At 30.2% G+C, this 21818-nt stretch overlaps 1 protein-coding gene across 5 annotated transcripts in view; it reads left to right on the top strand.

Moving 5' to 3' along the window:
* Window positions 1–20401, top strand: part of LOC139513601 (pre-mRNA-processing factor 40 homolog B-like) — a 31374-nt gene extending 10973 nt beyond the window's left edge. For 2 of the 5 annotated variants that reach the window (XM_071302247.1, XM_071302250.1), the window contains exons 8-26: window positions 1872–1890; window positions 2641–2814; window positions 3534–3642; window positions 3897–4034; window positions 4868–4959; window positions 5581–5689; window positions 7873–8023; window positions 8447–8580; window positions 9313–9427; window positions 10017–10108; window positions 10605–10721; window positions 11651–11707; window positions 13548–13628; window positions 14292–14468; window positions 14811–14928; window positions 15424–15474; window positions 17347–17417; window positions 18176–18262; window positions 19696–19963. In XM_071302247.1, the coding sequence (XP_071158348.1) occupies window positions 1872–1890; window positions 2641–2814; window positions 3534–3642; window positions 3897–4034; window positions 4868–4959; window positions 5581–5689; window positions 7873–8023; window positions 8447–8580; window positions 9313–9427; window positions 10017–10108; window positions 10605–10721; window positions 11651–11707; window positions 13548–13628; window positions 14292–14468; window positions 14811–14928; window positions 15424–15474; window positions 17347–17417; window positions 18176–18262; window positions 19696–19791 (1988 nt within the window). In that variant the 3' untranslated portion in view covers window positions 19792–19963. Of the gene's footprint in view, window positions 1–1871; window positions 1891–2640; window positions 2815–3533; window positions 3643–3896; window positions 4035–4867; window positions 4960–5580; window positions 5690–7872; window positions 8024–8446; window positions 8581–9312; window positions 9428–10016; window positions 10109–10604; window positions 10722–11650; window positions 11708–13547; window positions 13629–14291; window positions 14469–14810; window positions 14929–15423; window positions 15475–17346; window positions 17418–18175; window positions 18263–19695 lie in introns of all 5 variants that reach the window. The other 3 variants (XM_071302249.1, XM_071302248.1, XM_071302251.1) reach the window with 3 other exon arrangements.
* Window positions 20402–21818: the final 1417 nt, after the last annotated feature.

The raw sequence follows: 21818 nt of genomic DNA, 5'->3' as shown, positions 1-21818 counted from the left end.
TTTGCAATGCGGCGTGTGGCGTTGTTTTGTAGAATTATTTTTATTACACTATTGAAATGAATTGTGTAAGTCTGCTTAAAAACTTAACAATAATCTGCAAGACAGTCTGGAACAATACTTAACATTTTCTCAAAAGGTTAGTCTGGATTCAAAAGCTCTTTCCAAGGGCCCCTGTAGAATTTTTTTTAAGCTCTACCAGGTTATTTTTTTACTACAGGTACATACCAGTCTTTAATGTTCTTATAAAGCCAATAATATATGTTTGAAATACCTTATATATATAGCTTGTTTCAGATTTTTAATGGAAATAATAACTACATTGAGTTTTTCAGAATTAAAATCCATTCAACCATTTCTTTTCAGACTGGTGAGCTTAATATATTTGTTATATTATGAAAAAATAACCCCCCCCCCAAAAAAACAGTCCCCCCGTTTCATTTTACAAACCCCTAGGTGTAGAGTATTAAAGTATTATCAGTTTCACCGTAAGAAATAATTAGTTTTTCATTTATAAATCTGAGCAGTTAATCAAAAGGAAATTCTTACTGTCTATAAATAGCAATGAAATGTAACTGTTTCCTGTTAAGGGGTTTCCTAAAATTTTCCCTCCAAAAAGCACATGGCATTCAACAACTGTAAACAAAGCATTCAATTTGTGATCATGGGTTACAGCCCTTTTAATAAATTTAATTTGGATATAGATATTCAACTTAAGGTACAGTCAATCAATGTTTTCTTTTGGATTAAATAAAACTAATTTGAAAGATCAGTTTAAAAAATAAAATAATCTTTGACATCATCCATCACAACAACAGACGATCTGAAATATTCAGTGACTCATTTATTGTTTGAACTCTGCTACAGAGGTCAAAGTTATATCATTTTTCAAACCAATGATTTGTATACTATTCTCTGTTACAACTAATCAACTGCGCTTGATATATAAATAAATCAATAAATTATCGATGTCAAACATGATTTAAAAATGTAAAATTTATGCTGCAAAAGGATTACTTTTTATGTTCAACGGAAGGCTATTTGGAAGCTGTGTGAGGCCATAATATTTATCAATAAAACAATTTGAACTCCCGAGTTCTATTATGTAATCGAAGCATTGACTGTTGTTCTATCTAATCAACGTGGTTGTAAAATCAGATCTAATAATGATTAATTATCAGTCCAGTGATTTTGAAACACCTGCCGAGTTTTGTCACTTCACATTATATTAAGATAATAAAAATTTCACACATAGCGGGATGCATGGGGGCTATTATAAATGCATGGCGGCCGAATCTTATGCGTAGTGGTACCACAATGCATGAATAGCCTAGGGAAAACACTGTTATATATAAAGCTTTCACCCATCTGAATTGTTCATGTTCTTCAAGGAGGATGGTAAAGGGGGATGCTTGCACGAAAAAAACGTGAAATAAGACATAATTTCACGTTGAACGTGAAATAATTTCTGTAATGAACGTTGCACGAAAAATAAATACTTTTATGTGAACCTTTTATGACTCAATCACTGTATTCTTGTATATATTAACTCTTTGTTTTACTTGATTTTCCCGATTTAGTATACACATTAATGTTATAATTGGTTTACGGCGTTTAAAAACGTATTTCTTGAAGATCCCTGCCAAGTTTTTGAATTTTATTTGAAAAATACCGATCACGCAAAATAAGACTTTGAAAATCACGATGCACGTAAAATTAAATAAGCAGAACACGTTGAACGAGGCACCCGTCTTGCACGACTGAACATCAAATAAAAGTAAAAACATGTTGAACGTGAAATAAAAAACGGTGATCACGTTGCACGAAAATAACCCTCTTCAAGAGTTATACTGACATTATTATTTATTTTTTAGCTATGAGCAAACAAGACAAGTAAGTATTTATATTAAAAATATTCAGATTATTTTAATTTCAATTTATTTGTTAACAATGTGAATTGAATTTTTCATCTATAACAAGAATAATAATAAAGAAATTTATAAGATATATGACACATAAACAAAAACAAATAAATTTTTAGATAAAAAAATTATTGAATGAACAAGCATTATAAATCATAGTGTGATTGTAGAAAAGTCCTTATATATTACTAGTATTTTGGGAATATGTGATAATGATTTAGGTTGACAGAGTTGACTTTGGAATTTAAGTGTGACTGTTCCAGCGGGATTTGTTGCAATTGCTGTGGATTTTTGTTTTTTAAACATACTTCCAACGATATGAGGTTTTTTGTTTCGCCTAAACTAAGTCGAAATATTGAAACCTAATTTGATGTGAAAAACAGCAATTTACATGCATTTTACTGGTTAAAGAGCATTGATCTATAAACAAATATATTACCATTAAACAGCATTAACCTCTGAAACTACAAATATATTACTCATTATACAACATAGACCTATAGAATTATATGCTTATTACTCATAAAATAGCATTGAACTCTGAATTACATGCATAATACTGATTTTTGTTATGTTTTGTACCATTAACACTATATATCCATTGAATTATAATGACATTGTATTTTGTAGGGAAAAAATAGTAGCTTTAAAAACACAAAATATTAAAAAGCTAAAAATTAATTGAAAATGAGAATATTTCAATGTTATTGTATGTTAATAGAAATACAGGCCATGATACCACAGATTCATCAGCAAAGTCAACAACAGCACCAAACCAGCCATCAAAACCATCATCTGCCATCCAGGCAGCCATGGAAGCTACACTAGCATCTATTGAATTACCTCCTCCTAATTCTGGAATAACACAGCCAGCTGATGCTGACACAGCAGAAAGGTAGGGAGCTCTTTTATTAGACACAATTTCTATTTTAGTTCATTATGCATAAGTTTTATATAGGTGTGTTATAGCTCACAGTACCTCTGGAGGTCATTGTGATCTGTTCCCATTGTTTTGCATTCTTCATTAGTAGTCTTTCTGGGTTTTTTACAGCAGCACTATGTGAGAGCTTTGTTCTTCATTACCTTATTATGACCTAACTAAAGCTCTCAGATTTTATTTGAAAAAACTTGTGTGAGTTTCCTTAAGCATAACACTCTTTAAACTTAACACCAGTCCTGAGACTAATAGATAAAAAAAAAAAAAAAGTTTTCACCTACTCTTAACCATGCTAGAAGTTTATGATGAAATTGTGTAATATGCAGGTAAGATTATCTATGACTTTTGTTACAGTTGACCTTGTACTTGAGCAATTCCATTTAAATGATTGATTGTTGCTTACTTAATATCCAGAGGCAAATATTTCATGCATATTCACAACAAGCACAAAAAAACAATTTATACCAAAAGTTTGATTTTGCAAAGAAGTCAACCAGATTGAAGTGCTTAACTGCCACTAGATTCTGTAATCTTTTCTTATAACAGGCTTTGTACTGAATTGCTGCAAGGATTCTTTACAGGGAGATAGTGTTAAATTTTTTTCAGTGATTTTAAGACACATGAAATTCTTAAATTACTTCACAGAATGGTTGTGAAATTTGTTGTTGTCTTTTCAGTTCCAGTGAAAGTGAAGAAGAAAGACCAGTGAAAAAAGAACAAGCTCCACTTGTATTTAGGAATAAAAAAGAGGCGATGGAAGCATTCAAAAACCTGCTTCGTGATAAGGTAAAATATTGCAGACACGTCAGGGTCAGGGTATTTATTCTAATTCATTATTTCAAAATGTATATAGTTCATAGAAAAAAAGTATTTGTAACTTCTCAGTAAAACCAAAAGTTTTAAAAATTCTTTATCAACAATTATGTTCATCTCATCTACTGTTTTAAATGAATGGAGAGGTGATCTCTTACTATCAGACCAAGTCGATTGATTACAGTGCTAACTTTAAATAAATTTCATAGTAGTATGTATTTTAATAGGGTGTGTCGTCTACTGCATCATGGGAACAAGCTCTGAAAGTGATAGTTAATGACCCTAGATATGGAGCTCTTAAACAGCTGAACGAAAGGAAACAAGCATTCAATGAATATAAGACAAAGAGGGCAAGAGAAGAGAAGGTATGTAGAAATCTATCACAGTTGTTTAATAATAATATTTGAATAATGTTGATAGCAGGATTGATTATGTTCTCCAATTAAGTACACACCAAAAAATGGACTTTTGTGAGTTGAGTAGCAACCTATCAATTCAAACTGGTTATTCGTATTATTATGCGTTTACTTTTCTACATTGGCTAGAGGTATAGGGGAGGGTTGAGATCTCATAAACATGTTTAACTTTTGAGCCTGTCCCAAGTCGATGCCTCTGGCCTTTGTTAGTCTTGTATGATTTTTAATTTTAGTTTCTTGTGTATAATTTCGGAGTTTAGTATGACGTCCATTATCACTGTACTAGTATACATATTTTTTAAGGGGCCAGCTGAAGGACTGGTGCAGGAGTTTCTCGCTACATTGAAGACCCATTGGTGGCCTTCAGCTGTTGTCTGCTCTATGGTCGGGTTGTTGTCGCTTTGACACATTCCCCATTTCCTTTCTCAATTTTATGGTATTGTCTATAGTGTTTAGAAATTTTTCTTTAACATTTATATGTTGTTTCTTCATGAATTTGATAATATATAGTTGATATTAGGGTCACAGAATTGATTTTAGATGTATTTTAAACTCAAAAGACTTATGATAATGGTGAATATCTGACCTAAAAATTTCAGCAACAAAGTTTTCACTATTTTAAGTCAAAATAAATGTGAAACAATACAAATAAATTACCAGTGGTGCTCTTTAAAAGAGATGATTGACAAAGATGATAATCTATATTGAGAAATGTGTAACTGAATCAAAATATAGTGATATGTTGATGATAAATTAATTGGCTTTGTTTGTCATTTGGATAGGAGGAACAGAGACTTAGAGCTAAGCAGAACAAAGAAGATTTAGAGCAGTTCTTACTGAGTTGTGATAAAATGAACTCAAACATTAAATATTGGTAAACTATTAGTTCTACAGTCAAATACATTTCACTCAAAACACACTTCTCATTATTGATTGCATATAAATGAACAATTGCTACTTTTGGAAATTTAGAATATATTCAAGGTATGATGATAAAGACATTTTCTTATTTGTTTCTGCCACTGCATTTAATGATGCTCTCTAATGACTTTATAAAGTATTGTGTATGTCTGTCCTAAACCTGCCATATTTGAAGTAAAGGAAATGTGGTATGATTGCCAATGAGACAACTATCCATCAAGGTACAAATAAGTGGATGTAAGAAATTATAGGCAACAGTATGGCCTTCAACAATGAGATAAATTCATACCTTATAGTTCACTGAAGCAATATGGTCACATGGTTTCAAGGTTTCGGTGTTAAATGTTCCTGATAGAGAAGTTAGGTTGGAATTAAATATATTGAATTTATTTATATCTGTTCATAATAACCCATAAAACAACAATCATTTAAATACATATGCTTATGTTTATGTATGTATGTATTTGATTGAACCATAATGACACTTGACCAACTTTATATAATCATTGATGAATAAAAAATGGCATTTTATGTGTTTTTTATATCTGATCAGATTTTTGTTTTATGCTTTCAGGAAAGCAGATGACATGTTTGGTCACCTGGATGTTTGGGCCAATGTACCTGACAGAGATCGAAGGGATCTATTTGATGATGTCATACACATGCTTGCTAAGAGAGAAAAGGTGACAAAATCACACACATACATTATTTCATTACACTTAGTAATATACACTGCTACTAAACATTATATTAATATTGCTGGTGTTTTATATAGATATTTATTCTGTAGTAACCTGTATTTAATTATCAGTCAAATCAGCATCAGTAGATTAACCTAGCCTTTACTGCTCCTACTAATCATCTCATTTTACTTCTACAAAAAATACTATACAAGTCTTTTTTGCTGTTGAATAAAATAAAGATTTTTTAAGTATGGTTAATCAAGATATTGGATCTCAATTGATCATGTGACTTGCATTGATACCACTAATCCACTATTGAATTTTGAATGCAATATTGAAATTATAAGTGTTAGAAAAATATTAATTAAACTCCATTGACTATTATTTCAAATAAACTTTTCTCAGGAAATATTAGGGGTAAGAAAAAATGAGGAAATCAATTATACCTTTTTAATTTTGTAAATCATGAATGAAAGGAATATTTTATTTGATACTTATTTTGAAAAATGAATTAAATACTTAATTTAAAGGAATTTACAAAGAAAAACTAATACTTTGTAATATCTGAAATATTCATCTTTTCGTCTTTTCCATTATCATATTGACCTTATTCATGATATTGCATTAGGGACATTTTCTCCTATGGGTGGTGGGTAAGGCTTTGGATAGCTTACAGATTGGTGCAGATCTAAATATACAATTTAAAGTAGTTGCAAATATAAATATTTGCCATTATCAATGAATGTTTTGCATAAAATTAAGCAGTGTGACAAAAAATCAGTTATAATTGTGTATACATTAAAGGAAATGAATTTATATAAAAATAACTCTTTTTCATCAAAGAAGTCTAAAGCAGTCCAAATTATTTTGGCCTGTTTTAGTATAATGCTGTTATAGTCATTCCTCTTACAAAATTGCAAGATCTTAACTCAGTGAGAATGATTTTTTTTGTTACGGTTCAATATGCACCAATCTGTAGGTACAGAACATAAAGTTAGAGTTGCTAGAATTTATTGCATGTTTTTTTTATACCTCTGGTCTCAAGGAGGGGATGTACTGGGTGAAAATTCTTTAAAGAAGGGGAATATGGTGGGTTCCCTCCCTTCATTTTTCTTTAACAAATTTGTCACATTTTCTCAGCAAATACATGTACATGTACATGTACCGGTAGATTCTTGATATAAAGCATAAAATTTCATTGGTTATGACGTTCCTTGTGACACTTATTTCAGTTCCTTAGTTGTTATACTTTGTTTGTTGAATGACATGCACAATAGGACATTTTTATCAAATTTTCTCACCAACTTTAAATCATAGCTGCTTGATAAATAAGTTATTGGTTATGCCATAACTTGTGATATAACTACACTCCTTTAATGTTGAATTGCGAAAAACCCATATATCTTTAAAATTCATGAACGAAAATAATCTCAGATTCCTGTGGTGTTAGGTGCATGTTTATTTTTATGTTGCTCTAGTATCGTATATCCATTATCTGTAATACAGACATTCAGAATAATCTTTGGATGAACCACAATTTTGTTAGGTTGTGAGTGAAGAAAGATAAATTTAATTCAGATTAAAGGGCACTAGCTACGAGATATATAAAAATATTTAAATATGATTATCTTTGTTCAATTATTGATGAGAGTGAAGTAGTAAAATAATGGTTTGTTTTGAGCAGCCAGTATGGTTCAATTTTGTCATATATGCTTAGAAACATGGATGATGAATTATTCACTTTCAAGTGAAAAAATTTACCTCATTGAATCTGTATTCATGTGACCTTCAATTGAATCCTTTACACGACAAATATTATACAATTCAAACTAGAAAACCAACAGCCTAATTTAATTATAAACAGAAAACATATATGATTTAGAGCAGGAAATGATAATCACCGAATATCAGGCTCCTGTACAGGCTTACACTATGTATTGACTGTATTGACCTGAGGTCAAGAGTTTCTTCTGTGTTATATGTCAGTGGTTGTTATTAAAGTCATGACACTTTGAATCTGTCATCGTTTCTATCTGAATGCAGTCCAAATAACCTGTTTATTTAATTTTCAACTACATTATTTAATTTTCAACTACATTATTTAATTTTCAACTACATTATTTAATTTTAAACCACATTATTTAATTTTCAACTACAAGTTACAATTCAAACTTTCTTTTCAGGAAGAAGCCAAAACTTTAAGAAAAAGAAATACCAAAGTGTTTGCTGAGATTTTAGACAGCATGCCTAATTTAACATACTGTACAACATGGTCTGAAGCACAGCAGATGTTACTAGATAATCCCCGGTTTACAGATGACCCAGATTTACATAGTAAGTATTAGAACACTGTTGCTATAATTAGATTTGGTTTAATATCCCTGATTTGCCTAGCTGTGTTCAATAGCACAATGGTGGTTAGAAGTACAGCCTACTTTCTGTTTTCTGGAATCTAAATGCTTTTTTCATCACCAGATCTAGAAAAGCTTAGGGTACAAAGAAAATAAATCTTGATTTAGATAGTTCTTTCAGACTATTGTACAATTTGGAAATAAGTATGGCGTTCATTATCACTAAACTAGTATATATTTGTTTAGGGGCCAGTTGAGGGACGCCTCCGTGTGCGGGAATTTCTCGCTACATTAAAGACCTGTTGGTGACCTTCTGCTGTTGTTTTTTTTTTTTCTATGGTCGGGATGTTGTCTCTTTGACACATTCCCCATTTCCATTCTCAATTTTATTTACTAATACTTTTAGATATGGATAAAGAAGATGCATTGATAGCTTTTGAGGAACACATAAGAATGTTGGAACAAGAATATGATGATGAAAAAGAACGTGAAAGACGCAGGATGAAACGACAACAAAGGAAAAATAGGGAAGGTTTTCTGGTTAGTATGATTCCATTAATATTGCAGGATTCTGATCTCATTGTGTTTTCTGTTTGAAAAAAGGAAAAGGAACTTTATTTGTAATTTCCAGAAATCTTAATGGAGAGCGGTAAAATTCATAAGAATTTAAATTTACGAATAAAAAGAGTTGTTAATAAGACATTTAGAGGTTGTGATACAGTCTTAACAAAAGACATGTTTTTAGACCAGTTTCAAGATATTTAATTTTGATTCTAAAAAATTACTGTAAATAAAGTACCATAAAACTTGCTCTGAAAAGCAGTTAAATCTAAATTCCAGTATTTAATATATTTGTGTCATATGTTTTTATGCCCACCCTAGGGGCATTATATTTATTCTGTCCATCTGTACTGCTTCAGTTTAAAAATTTTGGTCAAGTTGGTTTTTGATGAATTTTAACTCCAATCAACTTGAAAATGATTACACATGTGCCTTAGATATGATCTTTTCTAACTGTAATGCCAAATTAGAGTTTTTCACGGTCCATTGAACATAGAAAATGATTGAGACTGGGCATCAGTGTACAATGCACACATTCTTGTTGATCAATATGCTGGATTTAATTTATCATGTTCATAGAATGGACCTTTATTGCTTGTAGATATAATCTATCTATAAGTTACAAACGAAAACACTAAAGCATTGATTTGATTATGTGTCAGTAACTAGAATGTATCTAAATAATGTTTTGTATATTTGCCCTATTTGTAGGTATTACTGGATGAGTTACATGAACAGGGCAAACTAAATTCCATGTCTTTATGGATGGACCTGTATCCTATCATCACACAAGATGTCAGATTTACAAATATGTTAGGACAACCAGGTATAAACATATTGTAAAACATATTAATATTGAAGGTTAAAAAGGGATTTCAATGACAAATTTTAATAAGAAACTTAAGATTTAAATCCAATATAGCATAATAAATTAACGTTTATCTTCTAATCTTATATTGAGGTTATCACATGAAGTGTTGAATTAAGCATTACCAAAGGAAAGTTAGTTCTGTTTCTTTTATCAGACAATTTGCTTAGTGGTTCCTATGAAGTAGAAAAAAAACAGTTACTAAGTGTTAATATTTTACTCTTGACAAGACTTGTATCTTAATGATCTTCTATAGGCTTTTATGCAGAGTTATACAAAACCCCAAATCAAAAAGCCACAATTTTTCTTTAATTCAGATAATTTGGTATCAACAAAAATAAATGAATCCATGGTTTATTTTACAATTGTAAATAGCCCTTTTCTTGGTACATCATTAAACACTCAGCAATTGCATAAAAAGATCTATTGCTAATTTATAAGTATTGAAATTATAGATTTGACACATTACAACTACAACAATATTTATATAACGGGTAATGATGATATTGTATTTTATTTGTAATTGTTGTATTTTTCTTATTTGCAGGTTCCACGCCTTTAGATTTATTTAAGTTTTATGTTGAAGATTTGAAAGCAAGATTTCATGATGAAAAGAAAGTTGTTAAAGAAATATTACGAGTAAGATATATATCAGTGTTAGTAATGTATATGTTATAAGACAAAGAATAGCTGTAAGCACTAAATTCCTCAATGGACAAGTTGCAAGATTTTACAAATGTTAACTTTATGATTTTCAAAATAATTCTACAGATAGTGTACATAATATATATTTTCAATTTCTGGTTGTAATTCTTTCATACAAGAATAGATATAACTTTTTTCACTTGTGTAATGACTTGACCTCATTTTCATGCTTCAAAGATTTATGCTAAAGTTTTTTGATAGGTCAGTTAAGTATAAGTGAAGCATATTTTGATCATAGAATTAATACAAGATGTCCATAGCTGTCTGACAGGATTGACCTAACTTTGACCTCTACAAATTTGCTGAATGTAACCTTGATTGTTCAAGAATGCAATCTGTGTATGTTCATCTTCAAAAAACTTTAATACAGTAGTATTTTTAGAATGTATAGAATTATTGTAACCATCATTGTTTCTATTTGATGTTTTAGGACAAAGGTTTTAGCATTGATCTGACCACATCATTTGAAGATCTGGCCTATGTTATAGCTGAGGATAAAAGAGCAATTGGTTTGGATTCTGGCAATATCAAACTCACATATAACAGTGTAAGTTTTTAACTGGAAAAATATTTAGAATTTACTGATTCTGACACTGATAAATCTTTTCTTGGTTGCAATAAATTTTATCGCAGGAATGCTATAGCTGCTCCAACTATAAGCTTAATTTTTAAGACAAAAGTTCTATATAACCTTGGAACGGTATATATATAACGGGAAATGAATCTGATAGGCTTTTCTATATAAAATTGATAAAATCTCGAAATTTACGAAACTTCGCAAGATTTATTAAATTTGGTAGTGTCTGATTGAAAAAAGTATCAGAAGTACTCAATAAATTAACCACATTATTCTAATTCTAAATAAATACAAGTTTGGTCATAAAGTTGATATATTTTGTCATATGAAATGACCAAAATAAATGTGATTTATTTTATGTAAAATGTTTTTTAATATCTTTTTTGTATTACCCTGTTTGGCTGTTTGCATTCTGTAACTTTCTGATAAAATGAATGCAATTATTATAAATTTGAAGCATCAGATTATAAGTTCAATACACTGGCATCACTTTAAAACTTAGTTTGACTGACATTTTATTGATATTATCAGGTATTATTATGATAATAGCGAGTACTTTTTTAACGCATGTCTGTTTTCTTATTATGTCTTTTATTAACTATGACCTGACGAAGAAATCGGCTACAATTAGGTAGTTTCAAGTCCCGTCAATATATATGTTTCTGATATAATAGAACAATAAATTCATGTAAACAATACCCATTTTGTAAAATGTTTAGAATTGATGAAGAATTCAAAGTATTTTTTTATTTTACCTTTGTTTGACAAAGATTTAGTAGTAGAATAATATGCAATGATAAATACTTTATTAGAAAAAAAAATCAAATTTTGGTGAGTATAGTTAGAAACTTAATAAACATGGAAGTATTATTCTTTATAAATATTTTGTAAAATTATAGCTAATAGAAAAAGCAGAGGCACGAGAGAAAGAAAGACTGAAAGAAGAGGCAAGAAAGGTGAGTTACATCTTTACTAGCTTCAAAAACTTAAAAATTTTAATTCTGTTTATAAACTGTCCAATTACATCTTATTTACCCAATTTATGTCATAAAACTATGTCAGATTTGGGCCTCTTGTCACGCTTCAGTGATTCCCTATATAGCCAACCAAAAATTTTCCACAAAAATGTTTTACATTTGATAAAGTAAGCCTATATTTTCCTACAGTTTTAAACTTAATGTTATGTCAGAATATAAAGTTATTCACTAAACTTCATGTATAATGATGTCAAAACTGATGTTATAAATACACTGTATACCACCATCTTAGATTGTCAAATAGCAAATAGGTCTATTCCTTTGATTACATCTGACAATTTTGAGACAGATTGTGGCAATTATTGGGCAAGTCTCTTTACTCGAATAAAGAAAAAAATATTGATTAATTGCACTTTTTAGACTGATTTATTAAAAACCTAATATTTGCATTTGTTTGAATCAAATTGTCAACCTAGCCTAGAGGGGTCCCGAATGACAACCGAATGGTTTAAGAGTCCTGATGATTAATCCATTGTCATCTCGGCATATGCCACGAATAGCAGGGGCGACCGGTGTAAGTCATTGCAGCATATGCCGTGTATAGCGTTGAAAGGGTTAAGAAGAGATTACTCAAATAGTAAAATTGGAAATGATAGAGAAATTTTTCATTTTTTTTCTTGTAGCAAGAAAACAAGGTTGGTAACACCATTTTTTCTTTTATTTTTAAAAACTTACATTGTCATATTTTATTTTTGTTTTTTTTATGAACAATCTTTGGAAATTTCATCAATTTTGAACTACTTGTGTGATTGATATGTTCATAATTATATGAATTAACTGTTAACAAAACTTTGAATTTTTGAAATACTAAGGCTTTTCTACCTCAGGAATAGATTACCTTAGCTTAATTTGGCTAAACTTTTTGGATTTTTTTTGTCCTTGAACCACTTCAATTTCGTACTTTATTTGGCCTTTTTAACTTTTTTTGATTCGATGGTCACTGATGAGTCTTTTGTAGAGGAAAAATGTGTCTGGCTTCAATATAAAATTTCTATTCTGATATCTATGATGAGTTTAATTATGCACATACTTTTGATTGTAATTTTGTAAACAGCATGGAAAAATCTATTTTATGGCCAAGTATAAGAAAACTCTATTTAAGGAAATATATATACCAATAATCCACCATATGTTGTTCAATGCTAGACATTGCAAAAATACATAATATAAAAGTGTTAGCCAAATTTTCACTTGTTGATAACGGTTTTAAAGAATGAGTCTAAGGTTCAATTGACATTTTGAGATGTTTTTATTTTGAAAGATTAATTCAAAAACATATTGATATTAACCATTGTTAACAAAATAAAAATATCGCAAAAATAAGTGGAAACAATAATTTCTGAATTTACAGTAGTCTTTATATTTTGACTTGTATATTCACAGCAGTAATTTATTTAAGTAATGACTAATATTTTTTCTGTCTATGAAGAAATAACTTAAAAAATGTGGTGCACACTGAATAACGCGTGTAGTGGGTTATTTAACAGTGTGCACCACATTTGTTATGTTATTTCAAATAGACTGACATAATACTACAGTTATTTCTTATAATTTAATTCTAAATTCCATTTTAAACCGGCGTTAATCATGAAAAAACTTTGATGACGTCATGGTCACATGACAAAATTGTGTCTATGATATGATAAACAAAACAACGTCAGCCAATCAGAAGACGTGTTACATCCAAAATTGAATTATTCTTTAATTATTTAAACTTGTTTATTCACAGCAGCAATATATTCTTTTATCTTTTAAACAGTTGAGAAAAATAGAGAGTTCATTTAGAAACCTGTTAAAATCTGGTCCAGCACAGATTGATGAAACTTCAAGATGGGAAGATGTGAGTAGTTATACAATGAATTGTGAACCGGAATAAAACTATACACATGTTTCTACTCTGTCACTTTACTATTTCATGTTGTAAATTAAACCAAAAAAAATTTAAAACTACTGAAGTAATAATTTATTCTGTATTTTAAGAAAGTGCACAAACGAACATTGCTTAACTGTTACTGTGAGCTATTAAAAAGGTGAGAAGGGTATTAATTTGTAGTTATTAATGAATTTTATGATTTACTTCTAAAACATGTCTATATTTTTAATAAAATCTTGATTTAAGGTTGCTATTACTTAATTTACTTCACTTCACTTCAGTTTCAAATGTTGAACAATTGCTAATGCTGGGTAGAGATTCTTTTTTGTAAAAGTTGAAAATTATAATTAAAAATATAATGTTTATATGCCAGTTTCAGACATATATTCTAATATAATGTTGCTACTGTCTCTGGGATCTTGTCTTATTACAACTCCAATATGCTTTAATTTATCCTTTTCAAATTTTTATACAATATTAGGTTCTATGAAGACTAGCAACCATTCTGTTACAATAATATGTCTAATAATAACTTTTGTATACCTCATTAATACTTAAGAAGTGTTTGGTTTTGTTGCATTGAATAAGAGCAGTGGTAAACATTAAACAATTATATAATTTATTTTGTAGGTTAGGGAGAAATTAGAGAAGGACTCCGCCTATCAAGCTGTGACAGTGGAGTCTGAAAGGATTCGATTGTTTAGAGAATATCAACAAATTCTAGAGGAATCATGTAGTCATCATCATTCAAGAAAGAAAAAGACAAAAAAACATAAAACTAGACGTTCACGGTCAAAATCCAAATCAGTGAGTAAAGTATGCATAAGTTCCTTTTTATACAAAGAAATATAGAACATGAATAATTGGGTTTAAATGGTACCATACTCTAAAAGAGTTACCACTTTTCCTCATTCTCTGAAACAAGAAAAAGATAGGTGATTTATTTATAATGTGAGAATATGAGAATAAGGCTTAAATGCATCCAGTGACATGAGCATGTCTGAAACAGCTACCAAGATCATATCAACTAGGAGGTAAATTAGGCTATGTACCTGAATGGGTCAATCTGATGGGTGATCATAGAAACGCCTAATATTGCCTTACATTTCTGTACTGTACTAGCCTTCAATGCAATGATTTGAATTTCAGCAAAGTGAATCTGAAGCAGAAACTGTAGCATCTTCCTCCAGACACAGAAAGAAGAAAAAAGAAAGAAAACACAGATCAGAATCCCGATCAAGGTCACCCAGTAACATCTCTGAATCAGGTAAATTCTTTTTTCAAATTCTAACTATGCCTCTGAATCATGTATATGCTTGAACAAATTCTAGTTGCTTCTCTGAATCAGGTATATTCTTGTTATTGAATATTGTATTTTTTGTCAATTTCATTGTGCTCTGCATCCAGTTTTCAGTTATAGTTTACATTAACTAAATAAACTAATGTTTGAAATTAACTTCCTTTAAGAACAGTTATAAACAACACTGGTATTTTATTGGTTAAGTGGCACTGTTATTTACATTAGTTCTTTTATTTATAACTTAAAGTAAAAACTCTGAAATTAACCATAAAAAGTAGTCTCCATTTCTTTTTGTGACATAGTTGTAATATCACAATAATTATTCTTTTTCAATTTGATTAGACAAACTTGACCTGATCAAATGTGTGTCTTGATGGTGTCAATGAATTAAAGATATATTTCATCAAACTTTTGTAATTGCATGGTTATTTGTACTCACTTTTAACATGTGATGAAATTTAGGATACATGAGCAGGAGAGAAGACGTTTCTGTCTCTCAAAGCAGTGTTAAATGTGAGTACATAACAGGGATAAAGCATGATTGTTGGGATATGTTTTGTTAAGCTACACAGTATTTACTGAATTTTATCCAGATCCTCCAGCTGATTGAGATTAGAAACTATGTTTACTTTCAATGTTACAAACAGGTATTAGGATTTCTTAAAAAAATGTTTTTAGAACAACTGTATTTGGCAAAACTTTTAGGAATTTTTGGTCCTCAAATTTTGTACTTTATTTGGCCTTTTAAACTATTTTAGATTCAAGCAACACAGATGAGTCTTATGTAGACAAACCATGCGTCTTGCGCAAATACAAAATTTCATTCCTGGTACATGTATCTATGATTATTTTATCCACAACTGTAATGTTTGTCAGAATTTAGTGTCCACAGGTTTCAGGTTTTTGCACGGTTTAGGTTCCACAGGGTTTTATTTTACAAGTTTGTTAAGTAAATGACATCTTTATAACATTTCATTGTTTATAAAAGTAAAATTAAATATCATCTATTTGAATGAAAATTTTCTTAACATTGGATCGTCAAAAAATTATTTCCTTTTTAGAGAAATGAGTTTTTTATTTTGTTTAAAAAGTACATCATTTGCTCAAGAGCCAGATTATTTTGTTTTTTGTTTTTTTTAGAATTTTGCTAGTTTATTTGTACAGCTCAAAGGTATTGGACACATATTAGTAGTAAACTTAGTTTATTGTTTTTATTTTTTAATTAACTGAAATCCTTACCAGATCTTGTCCGTATCTCTTTCAAATGTAAGTAATAAAAATTATTAAATGTCAGAAAAGATGTGGATAAAAGACAGTGAAATAATTTGTGTTTTTATCCAAACTGTTCAATTTCCTGTTGCTTATATAATGGTTATTTGCATGTTTTGAAATATGGGTCTCCATCCTATACATGTAGTGGCTAGAATCAAATAATGTTTCCTGTCCAAAAAGTTTGAATATAAAATTTGAAATGAATATAAAAATAAGAAGATGTGATGCGATTGCCACTGAGTCAACTCTCCATCAGAAATCAAATGATTTAGGAGTTCATTAGCAATTATAGGTTACTGTACAGCCTTCAACAATGAGCAAATCCTTACTACTTAGCAAGCTAATAAAGGGTCAGAAATGAGAAATATAAAACTCAAAATGAGAAATGTTACTGCCAGATATATGTTCAAAACAAGGAACAAAAACATTTATGATCTATGTTAGTGGGCCTCAATCCTCCCACTTAACATGGGAAAGTTGTGCAACAGACCAAAACAAGAACAAACTGTACTTAATAATAAATGATAAATAACAACAGACATCGACCACTCAATTACAGGCTCCTGACTTGGGACAGGCACTTACAAAATGTGGTGAAACATGTTTGCTGGCCCTACCCGTAACCTTGGACTTCCGTATGACAGCAGCACAAAATAACAAACAAGATAAATCAGTTGAAAAGAGCTTATCTCTTCAGATTGATACAAAGCAGAAAAACATCTAATAAAAACACAGACCGAACGTGGCAGGATATTTAAAAACATCCATAATAAACAAAAACAAAAAAGATGTAGTACAGATCTTAGAGTACTCACAGTAACTGAAAGCTAGTTCAAAGCCTATTACAACTAACAAAACAAAATTTGTTTCTAGGAATAAAATATCAATCAGTACACATCCAACAATGTTCTCTGTATAATATCAATGTAAGAGGTGAAAAGTGAGGGTGACCATCAACATAGAGTGGTTTTAATGAATGGTATTAGGTGTCCTGTAATGAATTTGTTCATGAAAGCAGGAAAATAATAATTAACATAAAACAGGAACAGTTAGTGACAATCAAACATGTAAAAGTGTACATTTTGGAAAGATTTTCTCTTTTTATACTTATAGATCATGAAAGGGATGACAGTAAAAAGAAACACAAAAAGAAGTCTAAAAAGAAGAAACATGTATCAAGATCTGTAAGTTATAACATCTGAGTGTGTTCTGTAGATTCACTAATTAGTTTGATGTATTAATAATGGGAGAAAGGATGATCTTTATATTAAACTAACATGTAACCTTTTGCTTATAGTATACCAACAGTTACATTGACAGCTATACTATTGACAATTCTGTATAATATAAACACATTAGTTGTTTCCTGGAACAGCTCTGTATAATAACAAAATTCAGCTGACTGGTTAATTTCATTTAAAATTCATTAAGCAGTTTGTCATTTAGTTCCATTCATCTGATTTTGCCTTCATAGTATGATGTACTATCTTATATCTATCTTACATGTGGTGCCTTGACAGTCCTCAAGTAAGGACTTAGTTTATTACTACACCAGACAGTAAATATTGTAACCTTAAATATTGATAAGTTGATCCATTGACAAGAAGACAATAGATAGATAATCATATTGATAGTTTGACATAAAAATGCATTGGGGCATTGACAGATTAACAAATTGACATAAGATGTTCTAACCTAACTATTATTAAATAACAGTTAGTAGAAGCAGACTATATAAAGATATTTCTATACCCCCAGTCACCTCTTTGGGTCACATCATACATTATTACAGGTTAGCACTAATTAATTATGTCACATGATTAGAATCTGAATGTCAAAGGCTTTTTTTTTTTTTTTTTCCTTCCATGTTAATTTTTTCAACGTTGAGGTTGCGAATTTAATTGATGGCTCTTCTGCTTTGACATATTTATAATATTTGTAGCCATCTAAATCAAGTTTGAGCGGTGGTGAAGAACATTCAAAGAAAAAGAAAAAAGACAAAAATGAGCAGGAAACACGAAAAGAAAAGGTTGCAAGATATTCATATTTAAGTCTTCACTTTGTCCTTAGTAGAAAAGTCTCTATTTACTATAGATATATCTTAGAAGCAGGCAGTTTCTTATTGACCTATCTTTTTGAAAGGATATGTTGTTTTAAATTCGATCTTAAAAACAGGATAGCAACATGTTCCTTATGGTGGATAGTAGCCTGATTGGCAATCATACCAAATGTCCATAGTTATACATGTAGATCAATCACCTTGGCAAGACTTATGGGACTTTGGCAATATATTAGCCTAGTGTAGCATAATGAAACCATGTGAATGCTACACCTATCAGATGATTTGCCTGAAAGTGTTTAGAATATCTTTATTTGCATTTTGCCCTTCTATTTTGCCATGTTTATTAGAATTTGACTATATTAGGCCTTTTAAATGAATGCAATTCTTCAGTGACATTTTTGCCCAAAAAGTTCATACTGAGTGGTTTTGTTTGTCATCATCTTAAGTGGACCATAATATAATGACAGTTTGATAAGAAGATGTTTGTTATAGGATGTTGAATTTTTAAAAGCCTATTGTAGCATAATAAGTCCTCCTCTGAGTCTGTATGTCCAAAATACTTAGTACAATTGTTTGTCATCATGTATATTTCACCAAACTATACCCCTTTTTTCCGTTTAGCTTTTTTTTAAATTATAGGATTTTTTAGTCCTACTGAGACCTTTTGTGCTTCTATCTTTCATATTAAGTAGAATTGTCACTGTGTGAATTATTAGTTATCATGTGCACTTTTCTATACTGCAATATTGATTGAATGATTTTGACAACAGTTTAAGAAATGTTACATTTAATTTTTAATTTTCAGCCTTACACTCTTTGAGATTTTGATAACTATCATGTACTAGTAATGTACCTATAATTGCTTACATCCACTTTATTTGAATGTTGGTGGATAGTTGTCTCGCTGGCAATCATACCTCATCTCGTTATTTTTATATACATAAGTTATTTTCAAAAAAGCATATAGGACAAGTTGTACAGCAATGCCAAAATGAACATAACAGTAGTCATCTACGACACAGATGCTAGTATTCCTTTAAAATGAACAATGTCATAACTGTGTATGTAAAACTTTTGAAGAGAGGATCTCAATTTTGGTGCTAAGAACCCTTGAATCAATAGAAAGGAAGTCATGATGGTAATAGAAAGTTAAAAATATTGTATTTACTGAGAGATATGTATTCCATGCACTGCTTGAGTGCTGCTACAGGAAAATAAAATTTCACAATGAGAAAATTTATCTCTTTATATAGTCATGAAGCTTAGTTCTATTCATTAATGATTACTTTCTATTTCTAGTTTGTAAGTTATTAAGCACACCTAATAAATCTGAAAATTGAAGGTAAATTAACTGCCATTGTTATTCTAATAGTATGCAAGTAATATTATTTGTTTTTCAGGCCAATGATTGGGCGTCGTCAGGTAGTGATCTCAGTGAAGGAGAGTTAGAGAAGAAGAGAAGACTTTTGTTACAACAGTTAGAGGCTGATGCTTGAACAATTTCAATGATGTGCCACAGTATATGGCAAGAAGTCTGAAAAACAGTGGCAATGATTTTAGAATTGAACTTAATTGTGTTCAGATTAATATCTATTGATAATAGATGAGACAGTTTTATGTACATCATCATCATCAATCACATATTGTCATTAAATTATCATCAATGTATTAGGTTTGTTTTGTTGATGTCATTTCATCTTTCATATATTGTGTACAGCTTGTAAATGGCTTTAAATTAAGAATTTGTAGCATACAGAAAAATCTGTATAATCAGGTTATGTAAAGATCTCAGGCATGTTAACAAATAACTCCAATTTTTATACACCACCAACTATTAAAAATAGTTGACTTCATTTTTAGTCGTTTGTGCAAGGAATGTGGAAGGTGAGACTACCGTCTGTTTCTGGTTATCAGTATTGTAAACTTGTCAAATGTTGAAATGGACATTGTTATTTTGGTAGTCAAAATTACAATTTTACACCAGCAGAACCAGTTGCAGGCAAAAAACACTTGAGGAATCTATTAGAAATTGTTCTTGTCAATCATGTAAATAAACAATAATTTGGAAGGCAATAAAACAATAAAATAGTTGAGTCTTAAAAATTATATATGTTTTATATGACAATTTGATTATTTTTTATTCATTAAATATGTATTTCTATACTTAAAACTTGAATTAAACAGAACAGTATTTCAGACACTTTTATTGTACCCTGCACTAGACACATGTGGTATGGAGCATATTACTCGTCAGTCATTTAGATTTATATCCTGTGAAAATACTTTTATTTGTGGGTATAAATTTTCGTGGTTTAAACAGAAGTTACATGTTCATTGGTTTTTTAATTCTTAGGTAAAGTTTTGTGAAAAAAATCAAGTGAAGAAAGTGAAGCCATACAAGTGGAAGTTATTAACAACCTTGACTGGCTATGCAGTCCTCACACGGTCTGTATGAAGCCATCAGGAACAAAGATTCTTGAAATACTCTTATGTTGTTTTATAGTGATTTGTGGTGCATTTTCACCTACTTGTTCACCTCTCGTTAAATGGATCATAAACAAGATACTTTAAAGAAAAACGTTACATAAAAAATGCTACAAAAATACTGAACTACAAGGATAGTTCAAATGGAAATTTCTGTAACAATTTGCTAAATCAAAAGCTCTAACACATTATGTCATATTCTTGACTTGGCACAGGCATTTCCTTATGTAGAAAATCTCTCACGTGTAAAATTCCATTATATTGACAGCAAGGTGTGAGCATAAAATAAATGTATGAACTTAATATCATTTGGTCTCTTGTTAGGGTATGTCTCATTGGCAATCATACCACATCTTTTTTTTTTATAAGCAAGCTGAATTTGATTCTGTGAGAATTATGAGGAGACAAAATGAACACTTCATCATTGTAGTATATTTGCTAAAATTTTATGTATTCTCTGGATTAAAAGCCCGTAACAATGTAGATATATGGTGATCCTTCCATGTGCTGATTTGGACAACAATTGTTGTATTTTGTTGGACCAAGAAATTAATTGAGCCATGAAAACCAAGGAAATTGGTACCTATCGAATAAAATTACTTTAACAGTATGATAAATAAAATACTTAGTATTGGTGGGTAACTTACTTGGATATCGTTTCATGGCATGAAGATCCCTTTAATTGATTTTGATCTATTAAGAACAATTCTCAGTTATCACCAAAAATACCCTCAATTTATATAACTTTTAACCTCAAGGGAATGCATGGTATATCAGATTTGGATGAAACTTTTATATTAATTTAAATTAGGTCCTCCATTTACATCACGAAGTCGCTGGAAACCGATGATCCTGTATCCAGCAATGCTTTTGTATCTATTCCGTTTATGCTGATTGAAACTTCATTTGCTGGTTCGCAAAATCTCTCTTCTTTCTTGCATGTAGTTGGCGTTGGTTGATAATCATTTGTGACTAGTTGATAATTCATGGCTCGATCAAATTTCATAGAGTTATCCAGTCTTACTTTAAATCCAATAGC

Source organism: Mytilus edulis, chromosome 2 (genome assembly GCF_963676685.1).
Source record: "Mytilus edulis chromosome 2, xbMytEdul2.2, whole genome shotgun sequence".
NCBI lineage: Eukaryota > Metazoa > Mollusca > Bivalvia > Mytilida > Mytilidae > Mytilus > Mytilus edulis.
The sequence above is the reverse complement of the archived record's forward strand: the minus strand, read 5'-3'. Positions and strand labels throughout refer to the sequence as shown.